General features: G+C 43.9%; 1 protein-coding gene across 3 annotated transcripts in view; it reads left to right on the forward strand.

Moving 5' to 3' along the window:
• Positions 1–26,972, forward strand: part of LOC137417006 (sulfotransferase 1C2-like) — a 132,385-nt gene that overhangs the window by 93,663 nt on the left and 11,750 nt on the right. For all 3 annotated transcript variants that reach the window (XM_078781641.1, XM_078781643.1, XM_078781642.1), the window contains 2 exons: positions 1,722–1,850; positions 8,792–8,889. In XM_078781641.1, the coding sequence (XP_078637767.1) occupies positions 1,722–1,850; positions 8,792–8,889 (227 nt within the window). The remainder of the gene's footprint in view (positions 1–1,721; positions 1,851–8,791; positions 8,890–26,972) is intronic.

The following is a 26,972-nucleotide window of genomic DNA, read 5'->3' on the forward strand; positions in this document are numbered from 1 at the left end:
GGGAATATTACAGGGGATTATTTATAATGGATTATTATTTACAAGTGTCTTTGGGCTTCTTGAAAAGCGCTATATAAAATAAATGTATTATTATTATTATTATTATTATTATTATAAGTGCAGGTTCTAAAAACCATAACACAGCACCCTCCCTTTCGCCAGGCCCATCCCGGGCCGTTTCACAAGGGATATCTTTTACAGTTATATGTGACACTTAGGTGTGGTTACCCTCTCGTATTAACCTCACCCTGAGTGCGACATTTTTAATAATTAAATATGTCCCGCCTGCTGCGTTGCATTCTACCTAACAGATTCACGCCCACAGACTAACCGAATTGCAGAATTAATTTTCAAACTACACATAAAGCCGGTGGGGAGCATTATTTACAAAGACACTATTTTGATTATTTACAAACTATCACCCAGGACCTGTCGTTTTGGGAGACAAAAGAAGAACTTTTGAGAAGAGGAAAGGCATGCACTGCATTGCACCGGTACACCATACCCACATGCACAGAAATGCATAATCAGTCATAAAAAATGCACCAAAAGCACCCCAAAGCACCACAATCAGCACCATCCAGTGCAAAGTCATACATTTCAACAATAATCAAATGGCGTCTTCTCAGGGTGCCAGTTTGGTTCAGGGTGCCAGTCACTCTGTGCAAGTCGCCGACTCTGGATCCAGCAAAAGAGCCCCAGACCATCACGCTTCCTCCTCCATGTTTGACAGTTGGTGTCACACACTGAGGAACCATCTTTTCGCCTACTCGACAGCGTACAAAAACCCTGCGTGATGAACCAAAGATTTCAATTTTTGATTCATCGGTCCATAAGACCTTCTTCCAGTCTTCAGTAGTCCACTGGCGGTGCTTCATGGCCCAGGCAAGCCTCTTTTTCTTATTTTGCCATCTTAGCAATGGCTTTCTTACTGCCACTCGACCTGTCAAACCTGCAGCTCAAAGTCTTCTCTTCACAGTTGAAACTGAGACTTGCTTACTTCGACCAGTGTTAAGGTGTGCTTGAAGCTGTTGTCCTGTGAGCCACCTATCACGCAAGCTGTTGGCTCTCAGAAACTTGTCCTCTGATTCTGTTGTGGCTTTGGGTCTACCAGACCTCTTCCTGTCAGAGTTTCCTCCAGTTTCCAATATACTACTTCCTGCAGTGCAATATTGTTCAAATAATGATTCAGAGGGTGTAATAACAGTCTGTTCCAATACAGCTTTTATACAAACAGGGGGTTTGTAATCAAGTAATCAGCAGAGGTTGGGACACCTGTATGAATTGTTTGCATCAACTTTCAAGGTTTAATTTACTTACATTGTTGCAGAACAGCTGTAAGTTGTTAACCCATTACTTGTTTCCTGAAGGAGGCCTTTTTTTTTTTTTTTTTTTACAATATAACTGTGCAATTTACATTATTTTCCCGTTTTTGCTAATCGAAACTTTTTTTTTTAACCTCGAGCAGTTTACTGCTTACCTTTGTACCATTTCAGGTTATTCACTGGACATTAAACTGCATAAATTTCAATAAAAACTGGAAAAATTGAGGTGTTCTAAAACTTTTGACCAGTAGTGTATGTATATATATATATATTGCTACGGTTTTGAGGTTTGTAAACTGAGCATAATAAAGGTTAAAGTTTGCCCCCCATAGATAGTCTCGTAGCGACGCCACCACCTCTCAGAAACTTGTCCTCAACCATATCCTTTCTTTACAGGCCTTGTGTGGACAACCCAAGTGATGGAAATGATTCAGCTCCAAGGAGATGTTGAGGCCTACAAAGCCAATAAGAAATTGGTTCCCTTTTTGGAATTTTCTATTCCAAATGTGGAAATTTCCATGCCAGGTTTTTATATTTTGTGTATTTTCCCCAAGAGTATTTGCCCTTGATAAAACTGTTGAGTGATAATACTCCGACAAATACTCATTCTTGCTGTGTTATTGGTGTTAATACTCATTATTGCTCTTAATCTACTTGGGCACTAGATAAGGAATAGCCATTCCACATTTTTGAGGCAACAGCAGACTAAATTTGTCATTGAATCCCAGTCAAATATGCATTTGTGAAATATATAGTCTTTTATGTCGATTAAGGAAATATATACAGTGCCTTCAAAAAGTATTCACACCCCTTGACTTTTTCCACATTTTGTTGTTACATCCTGAATTTAAAATGGGTTAAACACAACTTCTTATCAATTTATCTATACATAATAGGGGTACACGTTGCCACACCAATGCGGAAACCCTCAACTGCTGGAGAGAACATTTTGAGCATGCTCTTAACTTCCCCCCTGCTATACACTTCCCTGACTTGGAGGAAGAGGCACCCATAGCTGGTGATGATGTCGCTGTGCGTGTGGATCCTCCATCCCTCTCTGAGGTCGGTCATCCAGTGTGGAAACTCAAAATGTTTGAGCCACTAGGTGTGACAACATCACCACAGAACTGCTGAAATGTGCTGAGAATCCAATTTGTGATGTATTGCACTAGCTTTTTATAAATGTCTGGAACTTGGGCATCATTCAGCAGAGTGGAAAAATGGCAAAATATTCCCCATCTACAAATGCAAGGGCCCCCGCTATAACTTCAGTGGCTATCGCCCAATCACCTTGCTCTCATTTCCTGGAATGGTATTTGCTCATGTTCTTTTGAACCATATTCAACCCTCCTGCTACAACATCGTTGCCCCCAGCAATCTGGAATTAATCACCCCAAATAGGTCTAAAAGGGATGCCATACTAGCCATCTGAATTATTGCAGAACTTCATTTGCAATTTCACGTCAATTAAATGTGGCGTATATCAACATTAAAGCTTCATTTGCCTCTGTTTACTGGACTCTGTTTACTGACGCTGTTGACTGGACTGTTATTCAAGGTGATTAGAGGCAATGGAGTTCTATCATCACTTATCAACTTGATCCGGAACCTAAATGAATCTACAACAGCCTGCGGTAGAGTGGACACAGACTTATTACCACCTTTTTTCCCCCACTTCAGTGGGATCAAGTGTGTGTCTGTTTTTTTTTTTTTTGGGGATTGATGTCAGCTCTTACACGAGCCTCGATCTTGTATACAAAAAAAAAAAAGAACCGGGCAAGAAGGACCTTGGTCAGGGAGGTGACCAATAACTCAATAACCACTGACAGAACTACAGAGTTCCTTTTCTGAGATGGGAAAACTTGCCAGAAGGAAAAGTCTTTGCAGCACTTCACAAATCTATGCTTTATGGGAAATTGGCCGGATGGAAGCCGCTCCTGAGAAAATGGCAAAAAAGTGTGTGTCACTGTGTGTTTATTTTATCAGGAAGCACATTTACAACAACTGGAATTTCGGGGGAATTATACCTTCCAGGATATTCTTTCTGTGGTCCGGGAACAAACTTGGATAAAAGATTAGATGAAGATGGGAATTCAAAGACTTGGAGCAAACCTATAAATAGGGTTGATGAAGTGTGTATGAAACACGATATTGATTATAGGAAAAGCAATACATGGGATGAAAAACACAAAGCTGATTTAGGAATTTTGTAGAATTTGTCTTTGATATGGAATCCAACACTGATAGAAAAAGTTGATACGTTTATTGTCAAGAAGATGCTAAGAGCGAAATTAAAATTAGGGCTTGGTCATCCAAAAAACTATGAAGTCCTAATGATGTCATTAAGACTGAATAGCATTTACCTAATAAGATTTTAGCTGATGAATTACATAAGTCAATAATCACAAAGTTTAAAAGAAGGAAGGTTTATTCCAAAGCGGTTGATTACACCTGGTCTGCTGACTTAATTGAACTCGATAATGATAGGGGATACAAGAATGCTTAAACCATTGTCAAGGGAGGAGTGAAGCGCCCATCCCTTTATTTGGGATCGTTTCTCTGAAAGCAACTTTAACATAGGGATTGATTTGAGGAGTAGATATGCATGGGTTGTTAGCCTTCAGTGGGATATTTAGTAAAACTATAAGAAAACCAAAGAAGTTATGGACCGTGATTCATAACAAAACATTTATGAATTTTCTTAAAGATAATGGTATTACATTATACAGCCCCATTGATGAAGGAAAAACTATTGTAATCACGCGTTTTAATCGTACAGTCGTGGCCAAAAATGTTGGCATACTTGCACTTTTTTCAAATAACTCAAAATTTTCTCTAAAAATAAGTTAAAATTGACAAAAGTTTCATTGTTAATGTCCACAATTCTTTATTTCATTGTTAATATTACAGAACCGTTGTTTTTGATTCAGAACTTAATGTATCCTTTCAAATCAGAAAATAAAAAGAAATGACATTGACAAAATTATTGACACCCTTGACTTAATATTTGGTAGCACAGCCTTTGGACAAAATAACTGCAGTCACGCGCTTCCCATAGTCATGAATGAGCTTCATACACCTCTCTACCGGCAGTTTGGCCCACTCTTCTTGTGCAAACTGCTCCAGTTCTCCCAGATTTGAAGGGTGCCTTCTCCCAACTGCTGTTTGCAGATCTCCCCACAGGTGTTCAATGGGATTTAGATCTGGACTCAATGTTGGCCACTTCAGAACAGTCCAGCGTTTTGTCTTGAACCATTCCTGGGTAATTTTTGAAGTGTATTTGTGGGTCATTGTCCTGCTGCAAGACCCATAACCTTTGACGTAGACACAGATTTCTGACACTGGGATGAACATTGCGCTCCAAAATGCCAGGGTAATCTCCTGATTTAATGATGCCATGCACACATTCAAGGCACCAGGTGCCAGAGGCAGCACAGAAACCCCAAAACATCACTGAACCTCCATGTTTGACTGGAGGTAAAGTGTTCTTTTCTTTGAAGGCTTCATTTTGTTTTCTGTAAACATAGAGATGATGTGCTTTACCAAAAAGCTCTAATTTGGTTTCATCTGTCCACAGGACATTATCCCAGAAGGAATTTGGCTTGGTCAGGTGTGTTTTGGAAAACTCCAGTTGGGCTTTCTTATGTCTCTCTCGCAACAGTGGTGTTCTCCTGGGACTCCTACCATAGAACCCACTTTAATTGAGTTGGTGACGGATGGTGTGATTTGAAACTGTCGTACCTAATGTCTGAAGGTCAGCTTGAATCTGTTTGGCAGTTGATCGCGGTGCTTTCTCCACCATTCGAACAATTATACGCTGCAAACTTTGATCAAGTGTTCTCTTGCGGCCACGTCCAGGGAGGTTGGCTACAGTGCCATGGGCCTTAAACTTCCTGATAACATTGCGTACGGTAGACACAGGAACATCAAGATCTCTGGAGATGGGCTTGTAGCTTTGAGATTGGTCATGCTTGGCTACAGTCATGTGTCTGACCTCCTCAGACAATTCACTGGTTTTCTTTTTTTTCTCCATGCTCAATGCGGTACACACAGTGACACAAAACAGCAGAATCTCTTCAAACTGGTTGAATGAGTGATTTTGATATTGCAGGCACCTGCAACTCACCATAGGTGAGTTCAATTCCAAAGTAAAGGAGAATCAACTGCATGAAATCTAATTATTTCTAGCAACTTTGAAAGGTGCCAAAAATATTGTCCAGGCCATTTTAGGATTTCTGTGTGGAATACGTTCAGATTTAGTACTTTTTCAGATTTTTTTGTTTTGTTCCACTAAAAACCAAAGAAATACATATGTGGATACCAAAATATTTTTTAATTTCAAATATTTTCTGGAAGATATGGTGCATTATTTGAGAAAAATTGCAAGGGTGCGAATATTTTTGGCCACGACAGTACTCTGAAAGAAAGATTATGTGAAACATTTCCTGAACTCAGACATCAAAGAAGGATTTCCTTTTTTCAGGATATTGCAGGTGATTATAATAATACAGTTCATCCCTCAACAGAAACAAAACCATTTGAACCATTTACAAAATTACAAGATGAAAAGGAGTGTCAAATAATTCACTCAAGGTTCAGTTAATAACTTTAATATAACAGAGTTGATTCATTTAAATATACATGTATGGAGAGAGGGAAAGCACATGCAACAATGCTGAGATCCCTTCCTAACTAGATGTTCCAGTCGGAGCCCATTTATACATATAGGCAAGCAAGAGTGCAGTTTACATCGCGTGAGAAGCCCCGACGTGGTGGGGACATCTCACTCAAACAACCGTTGCCGAGTCTGATCCACCTTCTCCATTCAAGATGTCTCCTAGGTGGAAAAATGTTTTCACACCTTCCAGCTTCATGCCGTCTCCAAGATCCAACTCAACATTTCCTCCATCTGCAGCTCCTTCTGTGCACACCCTACACTTGAAAGTAGCTGCCACACTGGTTAATGACCCTCTCAAACCACTACATTTTTGATGAACCTACTTGAATGGAGTTCACCCTGACACCCTTCCTGCACACAGCACACGGCCACTTCCCAGTTATTTCCACTTCACCACATGCTTTACCACTTGCCATCACCTTCGTATTTCCGATATTCACCTTCAGACCTTTTGCCTCCATACATTCCTTCCACTTGTTCATCTTCTCCTTCAGCCTGGTGCCTATCTTTGCATTCCATCCGTGTTCATGAATCAGCTTGGAGACATCCCACAGCAGACATCTCTTCAGTCTCTTGTTCTTTGAATGTAGGAATGCTAATCTTTCAGCTTGGCTTTCACTCGGCCTAAAGCTATGAGCTTAACGAAAAAGCAAGGTCAAACAAGTGAAGAAGTACAAACTATTCATATGAGTCATAATATGTAGTAATTATCAAATATATGTATTTATGAGCGAACATGCAATATCAAAGCTAAACAAGATGTTCCTAAGTCACACACAGGGGCGCCGCCAGGGATTTTGGACCCCATGAAAAGATATCACAATCACAATGGGCCCCTATGAAGCACGCGCGCACATTTTTTTCCCCGACATTTTTGCCAGGAGGTTGAAACAATGCTTATATTTCTGCATACAGTATGGAATTCACTATTTGATGCAAGACTGATACCCACACAAGAAATGTGCTAAATGCCATCTTTTACAGGCTAAATGTAATTTTAATGGTAAGAATTACAACATACATTAACCTCTTCAATTAAAATAAATTAACATTATCATCTATAGAATGATATAACAAACAAAATACTAAAATCAGCAGTAGAGTATACATACAAGTATACATACCAAGTGTAATGATCCAATATCCATAGCCATGCCATTTAGTTGTCACTGGTCCTTGCTCAGCCTCACACACCAAGAGCCCAGCGCCGAGCCTTGTTGCTAGCAAAGTCACTGATCAAGGCTTTGAAGTCCAGCTTTCTAGCCAACTGACTTTCAATGGACAGCATGGTAAGACTGCAAAGCCTGGTTAATAATTTAATATTGAGAATTTTTACCTAATGTTCTAATAATTATTAGGGCCCCTGTCAGTGCAGGGCCTTTGGAATCATCCTAACTCCCCCCCGCCCACCCCCCCCCCCCCCCCTTACAGCACCCCTTGTCACGCAATAGAATAAAGGCTTTTCAAAGCAAGATGTATCAAGGTTATACAGCGTTATATGTGGTGAACAATTATATATGGAATGTTCTCAAGCAAATACATTCTTTTACATGTACAAAGTTACGTACACATAAAATATACCACGTGGACTAAGACTGAATTAATTAATTTCTCATCGCAGCAGCATCCTTCAAAGGATGTGATCTAATAATTTTTAATGCTTACAACAAATTTAAGTGTTAACCAGTGAGATGTACATGTGTGTGTTTGAATGTGAATATATGGTATCTAAGTGTAAAATTTATTCTGAAGGAGATTAATCTAAGAAAGCCGAAGTTCAAAGTTGGTGATATTGGCAAAATGTACATAACAAAATCTCATTTTGAAAAAGGTTATATGAGAAGATGGACTAATGAACTTTCAAAAATTGTTGATGTACGGGATACAGTTCCCTGGATTTGTAAATTATATGACTTGCATCATGGGGAGATTTTGGGTTATTATTCTTCGAAGGAATTGCAAAAGACAAAATTAACAAAGTGCATAATAAACTGAGGGATTTGAAAAGATTTAATAGATGTCAAGAAATCAATGGAAAAACAATTTACCACAATCTCAAAATTACATGTGGCTTGGGAGGCGCTGAGACAAGACGGTTGAGAAATGCTTTTTCATTTAATCTCTGCTCAACAAAGATATTTAAACCAAGAACCAAGTTCCAAAATACTGTTTATCTATATACTCGATGGCAATGAGTGAAATAAGAAAATCAAGCTATTTCTTAAAATAGAACATAACCAGATATTCATTGGCTGTTTATAAGTATAAAGACAAAATAATATGCATCTTTACAATTAACTAATGCAAAGATTGGAGAGGTATGTAAAGGTTTAAAATAAATTAATGTTGGCATTGCAGAGGGAAACAATATACTAAAATGCTGGGGGGTGAGGGGAGGGGGAAGAATATGAATTTGGAAAAATGTCGTTTTAATGAATTGCAAGGAGGCACGTATGAACCAACGTCCAGTACGCTCAGAACCGGAACTGTCAATTTATCCTCTTGGTTATTGTGTCCAAGAGTTCCTCCACTGCTCTGTTTTTTAAATATCACTATTTTTGACAAACATTCCCACAAAATGACTGACACAATGGATTGATATCACGACACCTATGCATTTCAAACCCTGAGTGATTTGTAGACATCTTCTGTAACCCTGAAATATCCTGCACGTAATATACTTCCAACACACTCCTTAATTGATGAGATATTCCACAAGTTTAGTTACTGCTGTTAGATTAGCTAGTTAGGATGAGTTTTAATTTCGCCTTATTTATGTATCCTGCAGCTGTGAAAATGATCAACAATCTGCCTTCACCAAGGGTTATCAACATCCATTCCCCAATCTCCCACATTTCCAAATCCATCCTGGAAAAGAAATGCAAGGTAGGCCACAAACAATATCATGTGAACCTCAGTCAAAGGAAACTTTCAGGTTTGAAACATGTCATAGCCAAATCGAAGAACTACCGTACAATACGCAACCTGTCAATGGTCAATCAGATGAAATCAATCAGATCAATCAATCAGAATTATTCAATGAATCAATCAGAATCAGGTCAGGTCAATCAGAATCAGGTCAGGTCAATCAGAATCAGAATTAGAAGAAATGGTCAATATTCTGAAACAATCCAAAGAGGAGTTTTTAAACTATTTTTGATTATTTTTGAACATTGTAATGTTTCGGGTACTTCCAATAACATAGAACTGAAAAATTGGTTGTAGAAAGCTTTTAGAGGTTTATTAATAGGGGAAAACAATCTATTTTTAGCCGCGTCGCAGACGCTGGTCATAGAGTGCCCTCTTCTGTTGTTGTTGTTCTTCTTGTTCTTCTTCTTCTTGTTCTTGCAGAGAAGACAAAACCTCAAAGCTCCACCCATTCTGGGAACCATAGCTCCACCCATTCTGGGAGAGGCTTCATATAAACAAATATCCACCATTTTATTAACTCGCATAGCTTTGAGGCCTGTTTTGTAGGCCCGTGGTGTCTTACTCTCTCACACAGTTTTATTTCAAATCAAATTCGATATATCATTTCATTTTTCACAGTCGCTAACATAGTTTTAGACTCGGTTGAAAAAAAACGGGAAGAAAATCCGATGAAAGTTGCCCTTTATAGTACGAAATGAATTCTCAAAGGCCTCTCACTTCAAGTCCATTGAGATTTTTTTTTTTTAAATCGCAGCATGGTCAGTTATACACCGCCCGAAATAACAGACGGGAAAATGCCGAGATATATATATTTTGTTTAAATCGCGACATGCTCAGTCAAATGTAAAAATGTCTGCTGCTCTTCTTCTGCTCCGATCGGATCATTTGGTCATGTCCTTGTTAAAGTGGACATCTCTCTGACCATCCTCAGGGAGCCTGCTCAGCGTCGACGAGTCTGGCATTTCACTCAGGCCAACTGGCACGGTCTTCAAGCAGCCATCAATCATCTGGACTGGTCTCCCATCTCTACCACCTCTGACATCAACTCATCCTGGGAATTCTTCCAAAGTAAATTGCTCTCTCTCATGCACAGATTTATCCCATCTCGTCTTCAGTTGTCATACCCTTCCTCCCGTCCATGGTACACGGAATCTTGTGGTGAGGCTGTTGCCCAGAAACAACTTGCCTTCGTCTCCTGGAAAGCAAATCCAACGGAAGGAAATCTCATTTCCTTTCACAAAGCCCGAAACAAGTGTGTGTCCACCCTCAGGAGAGCCAGGAAACAATATCTCTCCGTTCTCAAGACCGAACTCTCTTATCTGTCTCCCTCTTCCAAATCCTGGTGGCGTCTGGTCAAATCCGTTTCTGGTGTTTGTTCCCCCTCCATCCCCTCCCTTACCTCAAACGGCTACACAGCTGACTCCGCACGTGAAAAAGCTGAATGCCTCAACTCTGTGTTTGCCTCTAAATCTTGTGTCCCAAACCCATCCCTCTCTGTACCCACCATACCCAGTCGTACCCTGCTGCTCCTGGACTCCGTGTCCTTTCCTCCTGACAAGGTGGAAAAGTTTCTGTCAACCCTCGACTCTGATTCTGCAACTGGACCCGACGGCATCAGCCCACGGGTCCTAAAATCCTGCTCTGCTGCTCTATCTCACCCTCTCTCTGTTCTCTTCACCCTCTCTTTTGCTCAAGGTCAACTGCCATCTGCTTGGAAATCAGCCAACATCACCGCTTTGCACAAAAAAGGTGCAAAAACAGATCCTAGCAACTACAGACCAATCAGCCTTCTCCCAATTATCAGCAAAGTCATGGAATCCATCATTGCTTCTGATATGAAATCTTTCCTCTTCTCCAATGGCTTGATCTCTGATCATCAATTTGGTTTCAGACCAGGTCACTCTACTCTGGACATGCTGCTTCTGCTGTCTCAACAATGGATGGAGGTCCTCAATGCCAAACAGGAAATTAGAGCTGTCTACCTCGACATATCACGTGCCTTCGACACGGTCTGGCACCCCGCTCTGCTCACCAAACTCTCCTCCTTTGGTATCCATGGAAATCTCCACGCATGGCTGGCGGACTTCCTCTCTAGTCGTCGTCAACGTGTGGCCCTGAATGGGTTTCTCTCATCTCCTCTTCCCGTTCAGGCTGGAGTTCCCCAAGGCAGTGTTCTGGGCCCCGTGCTTTTTCTGGTCTTCATCAATGATCTCTCTGACTCTCTCGAAAATCCTCTCTATCTCTTTGCTGATGACTCCACTCTCTGCCGCTCCATTCCTCTTCCCTCAGATCGGCAGTCTGCTGCCTCCTCACTCTCTGAAGACCTGGACAAAATCACAGACTGGTCAAACAAGTGGAACATGTCTTTCAATCCTGACAAATCTCACACTCTTACTATGTCTCTCCGAAAAGATCGACTGGACAACCCTCCCATCTACTTTCTCAACAATCCTCTCCAAGAAGTTCTGTCGCTCAAGATTTTGGGTCTCACTATCTGCCATGATCTTTCTTGGGAAAACCACATTTCCAAGCTGGCCTCCAAAGCCAGTCGCCGACTGGGCATCCTCCGCCGTGCGAAGTCCTTCCTCGGCACACCTGAGCTCCTCACCACATACAAGGCTTTCATCCGCAGCTCAATGGAATACTGTTCTCCCTTATGGGCCGGTGCTCCTGCCTCACACCTAGCTCGGCTTCACGCTGTTGAAACCAAAGCTTTCAGAATTATTGGAATCTCCCGCGATGAAGCTATCTCTGAGGGCCTTTCACTCACTCACCGCAGGCAGGTAGGTGGTCTTTCTGTCTTCTACCGACTCCTCTCCGGCCTTGCACCCCCAGCTCTCTCTGTGCTCTGTCCCCCAAATATTCCTACAGGTCGCACAAGATCTGCCAGCAACCCTCTGATGGTTAAACTGCCGAAATCTCGGCTCTCCGCTCACCTTCACTCTTTCATTCCTCTTTTCTCCCGCCTCTGGAACAAACTCCCTCACTCCCTTCAATCCCACTCCTCCCTCCAGGTCTTTAAAACAGCTGTTCACCACCATCTCTTATCTTCCCCCATCCAAAACCTTGATCTTTTCTACCCCCGCTAATTCACCCCAGATCCACCTTGTTTGAAATTCCAACTTCTTTCCTGGAAGTCCTGGCAGTGTCCATATGTTTTATACCTCTCCCACTGCCCCCTTCCCACGCCCCCCCCCCCAAAGCCCTCGCCCTCTCTCAGATCTCTCGATGTCTCCATGTCTCTCGGTCCCTGCTCTCAAATGTTGTGTTTGTGTCCTTCCCCCTCTCTCCCCATCTTGTCTACCGCTCCCTATGTTATATGTTTTATGTGTCGGTTTGTCTTTCTGTGTGATTAATGTTCGCTCTTTCACGAGCCTCGATATTGTATAAAAAAAAAAAAAAAAAAAAAAAAAAAAAAAAAACACCGCCCGAAATAACAGACGGAAAATGCCGAGATATATATATTTTGTTTAAATCGCGGCATGCTCAGTCATACACCGCCCGAAATAACAGACGGGAAAATGCCGAGATATATATATTTTGTTTAAATCGCGGCATGCTCAGTCATACACCGCCTGAAATAACAGACGGGAAAATGCCGAGATATATTAAAAATTCGTCCGTTTGATGACAATCGTCACGATGAAATATTTAATTTATACGTCGTCACAATAATGTGGGGAGAGGAGCATAGCTTCGTTCACGTGTCGCCAAACACGGGAAATTGCCGAGATATATTTTTTTTAAATCGCGGCATGGTCAGTCATACACCGCCTGAAATAACAGACGGGAAAATGCCGGGATATATTAGAAATTCGTCGCCACACACGGGAAATTGCCGAGATATATTTTCACTTTGCACAAAAATAACATCAAGTAATCGAATCAATAGGAATGTCCTGTGCCTATAACATCGACGTTATAGGCACAGCTGCATCTAGGCATTGTGTAACATCGACGCAGCTTTTGTTTTAATTAAAACTTTTTGTACTTGTTTAAATATTATTTTGTTCTATTTTTATTTATGATTATTTAATTATGCCAGGATGCACTTGGTTCAGTGTTCAAACTCCTCCATGAGCCTTGACTCTGTAGTCAAAAAAGCTGTCTTGGTTGGCAACCATTGTGCAGGTTTGATGGGCTGAAAGTTCTCTTTCTGTGTTGAAGTTCCTTGGAAGGGAAGTAAAAAAACGTTTTATTTTTTTTATACAGAATCGAGGCTTGTGAAAGAGCTAACATTTATCACACAAGCAAATGAAACAGACAAACAAAGTATATAAGAAGGGGAGCGGTAGACAATATGGGGAGAGAAGGGGAAGCACACAAACACAACATTTGAGAGCAGGGACTTCGGGAGATGTGTGGGAGGGAGAGGGCTTGGGGGGAGGAGGCGTGGAAAGGGGGTGGGGGGGGGGGGGGGGTAGGAGAAGTATAAAACACAAAGACACCAAGGACTTCCAGGAAAGAAGTTGGTATTTCAAAAAAGTGGATTTGGGGTGAAATTAGCGGGGGTAGAAAAGATCAAGGTTTTGGATGGGGGAAGATAAGAGATGGTGGTGAACAGCTGTTTTAAAGACCTGGAGGGAGGAGTGGGATTGAAGAGACTGTGGAAGTTTGTTCCAGAGGTGGGAGAAAAGAGGAATGAAGGAGTGAAGGTAAGCAGAGAGTCTTGATTTTGGCAGTTTAACCATAAGAGGGTTGCAGGCAGATCTTGTGTGACCTGTAGGAATATTTGGGGGACAGAGCCCAGAGAGACCTGGGGGAGCAAGGCCGGAGAGGAGTCGGTTGAAGATGGAAAGACCACCAACCTGCCTGTGGTGAGTAAGTGAAAGGCCCTCAGAGATAGCTTCATCGCGGGAGATTCCAATGATTCTGAACGCTTTGGTTTCAACAGCGTGAAGACGAGCTAGGTGTAAGGCAGGAGCACCAGCCCAGAGGGGAGAGCAGTATTCCATTTTGCTGCGGATGAAAACCTTGTATGTGGTGAGGAGCTCAGGTGTGCCAAGGAAGGACATCGCACGACGGAGGATGCCCAGTCGGCGACTGGCTTTGGAGGCCAGATTTGAAATGTGGTTTTCCCAGGAAAGACCATGGCAGAATTGGCAGATAGTGAGACCAAAAGCTTGAGTAACAGAACTTCTTGGTGGAGAGCATTATTCAGAAAGTGGATGGGAGGGTTGTCCAGTCGGTCTTTTTGGAGAGACATCGTAAGAGTGTGAGATTTGTCAGGATTGAAAGACATGGTCCACTTTTTTGCCCAGTCTGTGATTTTGTCCAGGTCTGCAGAGAGTGAGGAGGCTGCAGACTGCCGATCTGAGGGATGAGGAATGGAGCGGCAGAGAGTGGAGTCATCAGCAAAGACATAATGAGGATTTTCAAGAGAGTCAGAGAGATCATTGATGAAGACCAAAAAAAGCACAGGGCCCAGAACACTGACTTGGGGAACTCCAGCCTGAACAGGAGGAGGAGATGAGAGAAACCCATTCAGGGCCACACGTTGACTATGACTAGAGAGGAAGTCCGCCAGACATGCTTGGAGATTTCCATGGATACCAAAGGAGGAGAGTTTGGTGAGCAGAGCGAAGTGCCAGACCGTATCGAAGGGTCGTGATATGTCAAGGGAGACAGCTCTAATTTCCTGTTTGGCATTGAGGACCTCCATAAATTGTTGAGACAGCAGAAGCAGCATGTCCAGAGTAGAGCGGCCTGGTCTGAAACTAAATTGACGATCAGAGATCAAGCCATTGGAGAAGAAGAAAGATTTCATATCCGAAGCAATGATGGATTCCATGACTTTGCTGATAATTGGGAGAAGGCTGATTGGTCTGTAGTTGCTCGGATCTGTTTTTGCACATTTTTTGTGCAAAGCGGTGATGTAGGCTGATTTCAAAGCAGATGGCAGATGACCTTGGGCAAAAGAGAGGGTGAAGAGAACAGAGAGAGAGAGAGTGAAAGAGCGGAAGAACAGGATTTTAGGACCCGTGGGCTGATGCCGTCACGTCCAGTTGCAGAATCAGAGTCGAGGGTTGACATAAACTTTTCCACCTTGTCAGGAGGAAAGGACACAGAGTCCAGGAGCAGCTGGGTACGACTGGGTACGGTGGGTACAGAGAGAGATGGGTTTGGGAAACAAGATTTTGAGGCAAACACAGAGTTGAGGCATTCAGCTTTTTCACGTGCGGAGTCAGCTGTGTAGCCGTTTGAGGTAAGGGAGGGGATGGAAGGAGAACAAACACCAGAAACAGATTTGACCAGACGCCACCAGGATTTGGAAGAGGGAGACAGATAAGAGAGTTCGGTCGTTAGAACGGAGAGATATTGTTCCTGGCTCTCCTGAGGGTGCACACACACTTGTTTCGGGCATTGTGAAAGGAAATGAGATTTCCTTCCTTTGGATTTGCTTTCCAGGAGACGAATGCAAGTTGTTTCTGGGCAACAGCCTCCCCACAAGATTCCGTGTACCATGGACAGGAGGAAGGGTATGACAACTGAAGACGAGATGGGATAAATCTGTGCATGAGAGCAATTTAATTTGGAAGAATTCCCAAGATGAGATGATGTCAGAGGCGGTAGAGATGGGAGACCAGTCCAGATGATTGATGGCTGCTTGAAGACCATGCCAGTTGGCCTGAGTGAAATGCCAGACTCGTCGATGCTGAGGAGGCTCTCTGAGAATGGTCAGAGAGATGTCCACTTTAACAAGCACATGATCAGATGAGCCGAATGGAGCAGAAGAAGAGCAGCAGACATTTTCAAGGAAGTTAGTGATATCCAAGTCCAGAAGAGAAGATGCTCCGTTGACTGAAATCCGGGATGGGAAATTGACAGATTGTGTCAGTCCCAGTGAGTCGCAGAAGTCCTTTGCTGAGGAGCCATGGCTGGTGAGAGAGGTACCCACACCCAGCCAACTAGCATGGTGACAATTGAAATCACCACATGTGAGGAAGAGAGAGTTGGGATGAGTAGATAGAAATTGGTCCATATTATCAGATAGCGAGATGTAGATGGAGTCATCACTGTTTGGTGGACGGTACAACACACATATGAACAAAAGGTGGGAGCGAAGGGGAAGCCGTAGCCAGAGGTATTCCTGGGGTGGAGGTGGAGAGAGGGCAGTGCAGGGCGAGTGAGGAAGAGAGTTTTTGATAAAGATAGCAACCCCACCTCCAGGACGAGGCTCAGGTCTGTCATACCGAAGGAGGGCGTAACCCGGGAGAGATACGAAGGAATCAGACATCATGAAGGAGGAAAGTTTCTGTTAAGCAGATCACGTCTGGTTTGTCAGAAGCAACCTGTATGGAGAGATCAGTCAAGTTTGAGCGAAGGCCCCGGATGTTTGAGGTCCATGCCGTTAATGAAGAGGAAGGGGGTGCATCGGATACAGAACGGGGGGGGGGGAGGGGTAGTGTAAGATGTGGAAGAGGAGGAAGAGGTAGGGAGAGCTGTTGAAGGTGTGTCAGAGATTTCAGAATAGCTCGGAGAAAGGGAAGGATGGGGCGGACAAAAGGTTTGATGGTGATTGGGTGAGGCACAGTGAGGTGTTATTTGAGGAGGGGGAAGAGCGAGGCAGAAGGTTGGGGAAGATGGAGGTGAGAGTTGGAAGGGGGAAGAAGCAGGGAGGACACTTTGAGGAGGAGGGGTGAGAGGGGAGAAATGGAGAAGAAATGAGGGTGGGCAGATTTGAAGGGGAGGGGTGAGGGAGAAGTTTCGGAGGGAAGGCACAAGGGGGGGATTTGAAAGGGATGGGAGATGGGGGAGATTCGGAGGGGAGGGGTGAGGCGGGAATCTCGGAGGGGAAGAGCTAGGGGGAGTTTAGGAGGGGAGGGGTGTGGGGGGAGTTTAGGAGGGAAGGAGCAAGGGGGGAGATTTGAAAGGGATGGGTGATGGGGAGGATTTGGAGGGGAGGGGCAAGGGGGAAGATTTGAAAGGGATGGGTGATGGGTAGGATTTGGAGGGGAGGGGCAAGGGGGAAGATTTGAAAGAGATGGGTGATGGGGAACATTTGGACGGGAGGGGAAAAGGTGGGAGATTTGGAGGGGAGGGGTGATGGGGAAGTTTTGGAGTGGAGGTGTGATGGGGAAGATTTGGAGGGGAGGGGTGAGATTGGATTTTAGAAAGTGTACGATTAATGGGAAACGAACATTTATTGCAAAATGAGTTTCTTGTGACCTTCAAGTTAAAATTACGTTTAACCCTATCGGACCCGTTCATTTCGATCCTGTAGCCACACAATGGAAAAAGCTATCAATCTCTAGAGAAGGCCTTTGGTTTGGGCGACTTTCGTCGACAATGGGCCAGAAGGTTGAGTATGGCCGTGGCGACTAAAGTCGACAGCGGGTCCGATAGGGTTAAGGATGCTGGAGGGGGGATGGAGTGCAGGTGAGTTTAGGGCGTGTATGAAAGAGGCACTGTAAGAGATGGAAATTTTTTTTGGAATGAATAGATTTGGTGAGCAAGTCGAAAGCAACCTTTTAAAGAAGACGAAGAAAAAGGTGTTATAATATACGACAGAATACAGTACTTCAGGGGAAAGTTTATACATTTTTAAATTTAACAGTGAAAACTATCTGGGGAAATATGGGTGAAACACGTGGTCGAAGAACGAACGAACGAATAAGAACAACGAATAAACGAATAAGAACAACGAATAAGAACAGAGAAGGAAATGTTTTTTTGGTTGTTTTTTTGAGTTGTGATTTTAAACAAGGAAGTATGGGGTGAAAAGACTGGGAAAAACTGAGAGAACGAAAGTAGTTGAAGCACAATCGACGGACCGCTGAGAGAAAAACAAAGCCTCAAGGTATTACACGGTACAAGGCCTCAAAAGACGCGACACGAATTAACCGACGATTTTCTATACAGGTATGAAAGATTAACACTGAGAATCTTCCTTGGGACACACTATAGGTACACACACCGAAAGATAAAGACAGTTTCGACAAAAACACAATTGTGAACATTACTTAACTTCGAAAGCGTGAGAGCGTGGACAGCTTCGAAAAGACGTCAAATATATATTATCTATTATATACACAAAGAATTAAGTTAAGCACCCCCCCGTTTTTTTACAACCTCGCACATTACAAGTTTGTTGTCGTCAAAACAGTGTAATATACCCATGATATTGCTATATTTTCTGGAGAAGTGATATTATGGTCACATAAAAACATAACAATCATGCCGTTTTCAATATTTTATTCTGAATAATTTAAGGTGAAATTTTTTGGGAATTTTAGGCATATTTTCACCTCGATTTAAGTATGGAGCTATAGGTCCATCACGGACAGTGTGGATGACGTTTATGTTTTCTAACGTACAGTCATTGTTCTGAGAAGACCTCTAGCGATCTTTGCGTCAATAACGTGTGTAGGACCCACGTGATCGGATGGAGCAAGGTGCTGTGACAACCATCCCCTGGCCTGCGTACAGTCCTGACCTGAACCCCCTCGAGCACGTTTGGGACATGTTGGGACGACAAATTGCGAAGATGGTCCCTCCAATAGCCAATCTGGATGAATTTGAACGTGCATTACATCGGGAATGGAACAACCTGCCACAGCAACGCATACGACGGCTTACAGGGTCTATGAGACGTAGGGTTGAGTCAGTGATCCGATCACGTGGGTCCTACACACGTTATTGACGCAAAGATCGCTAGAGGTCTTCTCAGAACAATGACTGTACGTTAGAAAACATAAACGTCATCCACACTGTCCGTGATGGACCTATAGCTCCATACTTAAATTGAGGTGAAAATATGCCTAAAATTCCCAAAAAATTTCACCTTAAATTATTCAGAATAAAATATTGAAAACGGCATGATTGTTATGTTTTTATGTGACCATAATATCACTTCTCCAGAAAATATAGCAATATCATGGGTATATTACACTGTTTTGACGACGACAAACTTGTAATGTGCGAGGTTGTAAAAAAACAGGGGGGTGCTTAACTTAATTCTTTGTGTATATATTATGAACCATGGTGTCTGTCCGTGCATTTGTCAGTCTCCCGTTTATGGTGACTGCTTCCCGCGCTGCATTTGAAATGCTCAACATTCACTTTTGAAATGACTGGAGAACATTTGACTCCACTTTTGGTTTCTCGATCGAGGTGGCGACTTTTGTTCTCTCCCGGCATCCAAAGTTGTTATTTTTTCATTTGTGTGTTTGTCAAATTTCCACTTGTTATTTTATCGTCTTTGCATTGTTTGTTTCTGGTTCGATTTGGTTTGAATTTCCTGTAACTCGTAATAAATTAATCATTTCTGTTTGCCCCGCATATGCGGCCTTGTAGCCTGAGACTTCCCCTGTCTAAGTTTGTTCACTTAAGTTCCTTCCTTCGCTGTTTTTGCTTGGTTCTTAGATTTTTCCCTTCTTCCCCGAACTTCCCCAAACATATACTCTTTGTCTAACGTTTTAAACCCTCCGCCCCCCCCCCCAAAAAACAAAAAAAAACAAAAAAAAAACATTAATTTCCCTGTCTCCACGTGTGCTTTTGTCTCATTGTGTGCTTCTGTCCCCGTGCGCTGTCTCGCCCCGCCACATTGTCTCCTTGCCTTCCACCTTTTGCCCTGTTCAGGTGACTCATGGTTGTCCCTCTAGGCCCTCTCCCCGTTGGTATTTTTGTGAATATAAGATTGTTCTTCACGGTTCTGTTTAAATATGTTTAAAATTTTCCCCTGCAGTGTTTTATTCAGTGGTATATTACAACAAGCTGTTTTTCTTCCTATTTAAAAGGCTTTTTTCAATTTCCTCTTCAACTCATTCCACTTCAAAAAAAATTCAACCTCTTATAATTCTTCCTCACTTCATGCTCTAAATTCACATTCATTCCACCCCTCTTCTATCGTTCTTAAATGGATCACTAACTTGAAAATCACAATAAAACCAATCTACCGTATATATATAAAACACAGTTTGTGTGTGTGTAATGTTACCGATAGACTCCTAAACGGAGAGGCTCACGTGCTTGATATTTGGCATAGACATGGCCATTGAGCCTGGGAAGGACATGGCCTACCTAAAAATATTTGACGAGATCCATATTTTTATTCATATTTACCTCAGCGCATTTCAGCGAGGAATATTATACACGGAATCTGAGCCGGTGGCAGAGCAGCGCGCTGATTCGCTCAGAGCAATCACGTGATGTTCCAGCCTTGCCGCCATAATCTCAGTTACGCATTCCCACATAATTCAGAGCGAAAAGCGATTGCGTTTTTTCACATTTCAGCGAGGAACATTGCCATTCACACCACATAGGTTTTTTTTTCTTTCATCTTTAGATCCATATTTTTAGCCATAATGTAGTGAATGTAGCGTAATGTAGCATGGAATATTATACACGGAAAATGAGCCGGTGGCAGAGCAGCGCGCTGATTCGCTCAGAGCGATCACATGATGTTCCATCCTTGCCGCCATAATCTCACAGTTACGTGTTCGCACGTAATTCAGAGCGAAAAGCGATTGCGTTTTTTCACATTTCAGCGAGGAACATTGCCATTTGCTATAAATGTTCGTCTTTCATTAATCATCCACTTTCTAAACTCCCCCCTTGCCCCTCCCCTCCAAATCTCCTCCCTTGCCCCTCCCCTCCTAAACTCCCCCTTGCCCCTCCCTCCTAAACTCCCCCCAAACCCCTCCCCTTCAAATCTCTCCCCCTTTTATCCCTCTCCAATTCTCTCCCCTCCCCCCTCCTCCTCAAAGCTGCCTCCTCCCCACTTTGTCTCCCTTCGATCCCATACCTCCACCTCTCCCAACCTTCTACTTTCCTCTGCCCTCCCTCAAACAACCCCTCACTGTGCCTCATCCCATCACCATCAAACCTTTCGTCCTCCTCATCCTTCTCTTTCTTGCATCTCTTCTGTAATCTCTGACACACTATCAACTGCTCTCCTGACCTCCCCCTCTCATCCTTCATCTGACCATACCCCTCCCCTCCACTGTCATGCACCCGATGCTCCTCTCTCCCCTCATTAATGGTATGGACCACAAACATCCGGGGCCTCCGCTCAAACCTGATTGATCTCTCCATCAAGGGTGCTTCTGACAATCCAGACTTGATCTGCTGAACAGAAACTTTCCTCCTTCATGATGTCTCTGATTCCTTAATATCTCTTCCTGGTTACTCCCTCCTCCGGTATGATAGACCTGAGCTTCGTCCTGGTGGTGGGGTTGCTATCTTTATCAAAAACTCTCTTCTTCACTCTCCTTGCACTGCCCTCTCTCCACCCCACCCCCAGGAGCACCTCTGGCTATGGCTTCCTCTCCGCTCCCACCTTTTGTTTATATGTGTTCTGTACCGTCCTCCAAACAGTGATGACTCCATTTACATTTCGCTGTCTCACAACATAGACCAACTTATATCAACTCATCCAAACTCTCTCTTCCTCATATGTGGCGACTTCATCTGTCATCGTGCCAGCTGGCTGGGTGTGGGTTCCTCTCTCACCAGCCATGGCACATCAGCAAAGGACTTCTGTGACTCATTGGGACTGACGCAATCTGTCAATTTCCCGACCCGGATCTGAGTCAATGGAGTATCTTCTCTTCTAGACTTGTTTCTGCCAAACTTCCCTGCAAATGTCTGCTGCTCTTCTTCTGCTCCAATCGTTTCTTCTGATCATGTGCTTGTTAAAGTGGACATCTCTCTCGTCATTCTCAGAGAGCCTCCTCAGCACCGACGATTCTGGCATTTCACTCAGGCTGACTGGCACGGTCTGCAAGCAGCCATCAATCATTTGGACTGGTCTCCCAACTCTACTGCCTCTGACATCAATTCTTCCTGGGAATTCTTCAAAAGCAAACTGCTCTCTCTCATGCACAGATTTATCCCATCTCCTCTTCAGTTGTCTTTCCCTTCCTCCCGTCCTTGGAACACTGAATCTGGTGATGAGGCAGTTACCCTGAAACAACTTGCTTTTGCCTCTTGGAAGGCAAATCCAACTGAAGGCAATCTCAGTTCCTTCCACCAAGCTCGGAACAAGTGTGTGTCTACCCTCAGGAGTGCCAGGAAGCACTATCCCTCCACACTCAGAATGAATTCTCAAACCTGTCTCCTTCCTCCAAATCCTGGTGGTGTCTGGTCAAATCCGTTTCTGGTGTTTGTTCCCCCTCCATCCCCTCCCTTACCTCAAATGGCTACACAGTTGAAACCGCATGTGACAAAGCCGAATGTCTCAACTCTGTGTTTGCCTCAAAATCTTGTGTCCTAAACCCATCTCTCTCTGTTCCCACCTTATGCAGTCTAACTCAACTGCTCCTGGACTCTGTGTCCTTCTCTCCTGACAAGGTGGAGAAGTTTTTGTCAAACCTCTACTCTGATTCTGCAACTGGACCAGACGGAATCAGCCCACGGGTCCGAAAATCCTGCTCTGCCGCTCTATATCACCCTCTCTCTGCTCTTTTCACCCTCTCTTTTGCTCAAGGTCATCTGCCAGCATCTTGGAAATCAGCAAACATTACTGCTTTACACAAAAAATGTGCAAAAACAGATCCTTGCAACTACAGAACAATCAGCCTGCTCCCAATTATCAGCAAAGTCATGGAATCGATCATCGCTTCTGACATCGAATCCTTCCTCTTCTCCAATGGCTTGCTCTCTGATCATCAATTTGGATTCAGATCAGGTCATTCTACTCTGGACATGTTGCTTCTGCTGTCTCAACAAAGGATGGAGGTCCTCAATGCCAAACAGGAAATCAGAGCTGTCTCCCTTGACATATCAAGTGCCTTCGATATGGTCTGGCACCCAGTTCTGCTCACCAAACTCTCCTCCTATGGTATCCATGGAAATCTCCACGAATGACTTCCTCTCTAGTCGTCCTCATTGTGTGGCCCTGAATGGATTTGACTGGAGTTCCCCAAGGTAGTGTTCTGGGCTCTGTGCTTTTTCTGGTCTTCATCAATGATCTCTCTGACTCTCTGGAAAATCCTCTCTATCTCTTTGTTGATGACTCCACTCTCTGCCACTCCATTCCTCATCCCTCAGATTGGCAGTCTGCAGCCTCCTCACTCTCTGCAGACCTGGACAAAATCAGAGACTGGTCAAACAAGTGGAACATGTCTTTCAATCCTGACAAATCTCACACTCTTACTTTGTCTCTCCGAAAAGACCGACTGGAAAACCCTGCCATCTACTTTCTCAACAATCCTCTCCAAGAAGTTCTGTCGCTCAAGCTTTTGGGTCTCACTATCTGCCATGATATTTCTTGGGAAAACCACATTTCCAAGCTGGCCTCCAAAGCCAGTCGCCGACTGGGCATCTTCCGTCATGCGAAGTCCTTCCTCGGCACACCTGAGCTCCTCACCACACACAAGGCTTTCAACCGCAGCTCAATGGAATACTGCTCCACCCTCTGGGCCGGTGCTCCTGCCTCACACCTAGCTCGGCTTCACACTGTTGAAACCAAAGCGTTCAGAATCATTGGAATCTCCTGCGATGAAGCTAACTCCGAGGGCCTTTCACTCACTCACCGCAGGCAGGTTGGTGGTCTTTGTCTTCTACCGACTCCTCTCCAGCCTTGCTCTCCCAGCTCTCTCTGTGCTGTCCCCCAAATATTCCTACAGGTCACACAGGATCTGCCAGTAACCCTCTTACGGTTAAACTGCCAAAATCTAGGCTCTCTGCTCACCTTCACTCTTTCATTCCTCTTTTCTCCCGCCTCTGGTACAAACTCCCCCACTCCCTTCAATCCCACTCCTCCCTCTCGGTCTTTAAAACAGCTGTTCACCACCATCTCTTATCTTCCCCCATCCAAAACCTTGATCTTTTCTACCCCTGCTAATTCACCCCAGATACACCTTTTTGAAATTCCAACTTCTTTCCTGGAAGTCCTTGCAGTGTCCATATGTTTTATACCTCTCCCACCTCCCCCCAAGCCCTCTCCCTCCCACAGTTCGCTCGATGTCCCTGCTCTCAAATGTTGTGTTTGTGTCCTTCCCCCTCTCTCCCCATCTTGTCTACCGTTCCCCTTATTTTGTGTGTTATGTGTCGGTTTGACTTTTTGTGTGTTTAATGTTAGCTCTTTCACGAGCCTCGATCTTGTATACAAAAAAAAAAAACCCAAAAAAACATGAATGCATAATGTTGATGCCAAATTTTATTTTGCACGAGATATATTTCCCTCTTTCAAGACAAACTACCGGTATATTGCACCACTATTTTGCGGTGGACAATATAAATAGCTCAGAGCTTTGGCTCTGAGTGAAACCAAGATAGCAACAAAATTAACCTTTAGAAGTCAATTAAATAATTTAAATTGAGATATTAACTTAAGCTTTTCCCATCACTGGGGATGGGTGCTCTTCTAGGTGTTTGTTTATATATTTTGATGTCCTTTTTTCACTCAACATCAAAGAAAATTAAAGAGTTGGACAACAGAGTTGCAAGTGGCAAGTCGTTATACCAACAACGGGGTAGAGGGGAGTATGCAATCAAGGGAGAAACAGATGAACAACATTATCATTCATAAAAAAAGCTGTTTACTGCTGGTTAAAGCAACCTTAGCTGGTGAAACTACCTAAATCCATGATCGCTGCTGACCTTCATTCATTTGTTCCTCCGTTTTACCTCTGCCATCAAAGTTAGATGGAGATAATGTTTTCACCCCTGTCTGTCTGTCTGTTTGTTTGTTAGTGTCAAAAATCAAAGATTTTTCAAGGACAGACTTGGCATTTAATATGGAATATTTTTTTGGTGGGGGTGAACTTACTTTTCAAGATGACTTAGAACCAAAAGTTCATTGGAATTATGTTGAAATTATTCTAGATTTTGTTAATGTGACCTTTAAACCGACTGGACAACCCTCCCATCTACTTTCTCAACAATCCTCTCCAAGAAGTTCTGTCGCTCAAGCTTTTGGGTCTCACTATCTGCCATGATCTTTCTTGGGAAAACCACATTTCCAAGCTGGCCTCCAAAGCCAGTCGCCGACTGGGCATCCTCCGTCGTGCGAAATCCTTCCTTGGCACAACTGAGCTCCTCACCACATACAAGGCTTTCATCCGCAGCTCAATGGAATACTGTTCCCCCCTCTGGGCTGGTGCTCCTGCCTCACACCTTGCTCAGCTTCACGCTGTTGAGGCCAAAGCTTTCAGAATCATTGGAATCTCCTGCGATGTAGTCAACTCCGAGGGCCTTTCACTCACTCACCGCAGGCAGGTTGGTGGTCTTTCTGTCTTCTACCGACTCCTCTCCGGCCTTGCTCCCCCAGCTCTCTCTGTGCTCTGTCCCCCCAATATTCCTTCAGGTCGCCCAAGATCTGCCTGCAACCCTCTTATGGTTAAACTGCCAAAGTCTAGGCTCTCTGCTCACCTTCACTCTTTCATTCCCCTTTTCTCCCGCCTCTAGAACAAACTCCCCCATTCCCTTCAATCCCACTCCTCCCTCCAGATCTTTAAAACTGCTGTTCACCACCATCTCTTATCTTCCCCCATCGAAAACCTTGATCTTTTCTAACCCCGGTAATTCACCCCAGAGTCCTTGCAGTGTTCATATGTTTTATTCCTCTCCCACCTCCCCCCAAGTCCTCCCGATGTCCCTGCTCTCAAATGTTGTGTTTGTGTCCTTCCCCCAATCTCCCCATCTTGTCTGCCGCTCCCCTTGTTTTTTGTGTTTTGTGTGTCGGTTTGTCTTTCTGTGTGATTAATGTTAGCTCTTTCACGAGCCTCGATCTTGTATACCAAAATAAAAAATAAAAAAAAAATAAAACACATTTGACATTTCGAAGCAAATAAATTGATCCTTGAAAGTGGTGTAAACTGATATCGAACTCAATTCACGGACAGTACTGTGTTAAACTTCTGTACGTTTTCCAGAAGTATCTCTTTATTTTGCACATTAGCCAAAAAAAATTTCAACAAAAACAAAAGCTAAATTATGACTGGGATTACGGACAGTAAAATTACAGTTCAGTACTTCGTGTAACCCCCACGAGCATTCAGGAGAGCACGTACACGTCGAGGCATGCTGTTCACGAGATTTGCCAAGGTTTGGACAGGAATCGCTTGCCATGCAGTGACAATAGTCTGCTGCAATTCACGCACAGAGGTAGGCTGCTCGTCCAAGTTGTCGATTTGACGCGATAATTCTGCCCACAAGTTCTCTATCGGATTCATATCCGGGGACATGGCAAGCCACTCCATATGCTCTACACCACGGTCAGCAAGAAAGTGTTGGATTATGCGAGCACGATGAGGCTGTGCATTGTCATCTTGGAAGACAAAGTTTCCTCGAAAGGCTGCACGAGCAAATGGAAGCAATGTTTCTTCCAGAATGGCCCTGTACTTGAACTGGTTCAGGTTTCCATTCAGAACAACCAGGTCAGTTTTGCCCCCTGCATGAAAAGCAGCCCAAACGGTCACCCCACCACCTCCAGATTGGACTCTTGGCACTATACAATCTTCGTTGTGGGCTTCATGCACTTGTCTGCGCACTCGGACGCAGCCATCTTGACGATAGACCAGAAATCTAGACTCGTCACTGAAGGTCACGTGATTCCAGTGTCCTGGCTGCCATTGACGGTGCTCTCTGGCCCACTGCAATTGGCGCTGGCTGTGTTGTCTGGTCAGGCGTGACTTTCGCAGGGGACGCCTAGCATGGTAGCCTGCTTGAACCAGTCGTTGGTTGACTAGCCTTCGGGATACAGGCACATTTGTCAGTTGCTGCCACTCAGCCCTAATCCGATTAGCTGACTTGGTGCGGCCATCGCAGGCTAACCGGTGCAGCTGGCGATCATCTCTCCTTGTGGTTGTGCGTGGACGTCCTGGCCTCGGTATTGGAGTAGGGACACCCCTCTGAGCATTTCGTTTCAGGATCTTTGACACCTGACCTTGAGTGATGCCATACTGCCGAGCAACAGCTCGCTGTTTCATGCCAGAATTTCGTAAAGCCACCACTCCATGACAAACAGCATTGTCAAGTTGACGGCCCATCTCCAGGAGAAGCGGCAATAACTTTTGTAGATGTGCAGCAGTTGTTTTCCACTAATACAGAACGCAACAACCCTTATATACCCGATTGTGAAGCCAATCGTC

This window comes from Myxine glutinosa, chromosome 7 (genome assembly GCF_964187855.1).
Source record: "Myxine glutinosa chromosome 7, kmMyxGlut1.1, whole genome shotgun sequence".
NCBI classification, from domain to species: Eukaryota; Metazoa; Chordata; class Myxini; order Myxiniformes; family Myxinidae; genus Myxine; species Myxine glutinosa.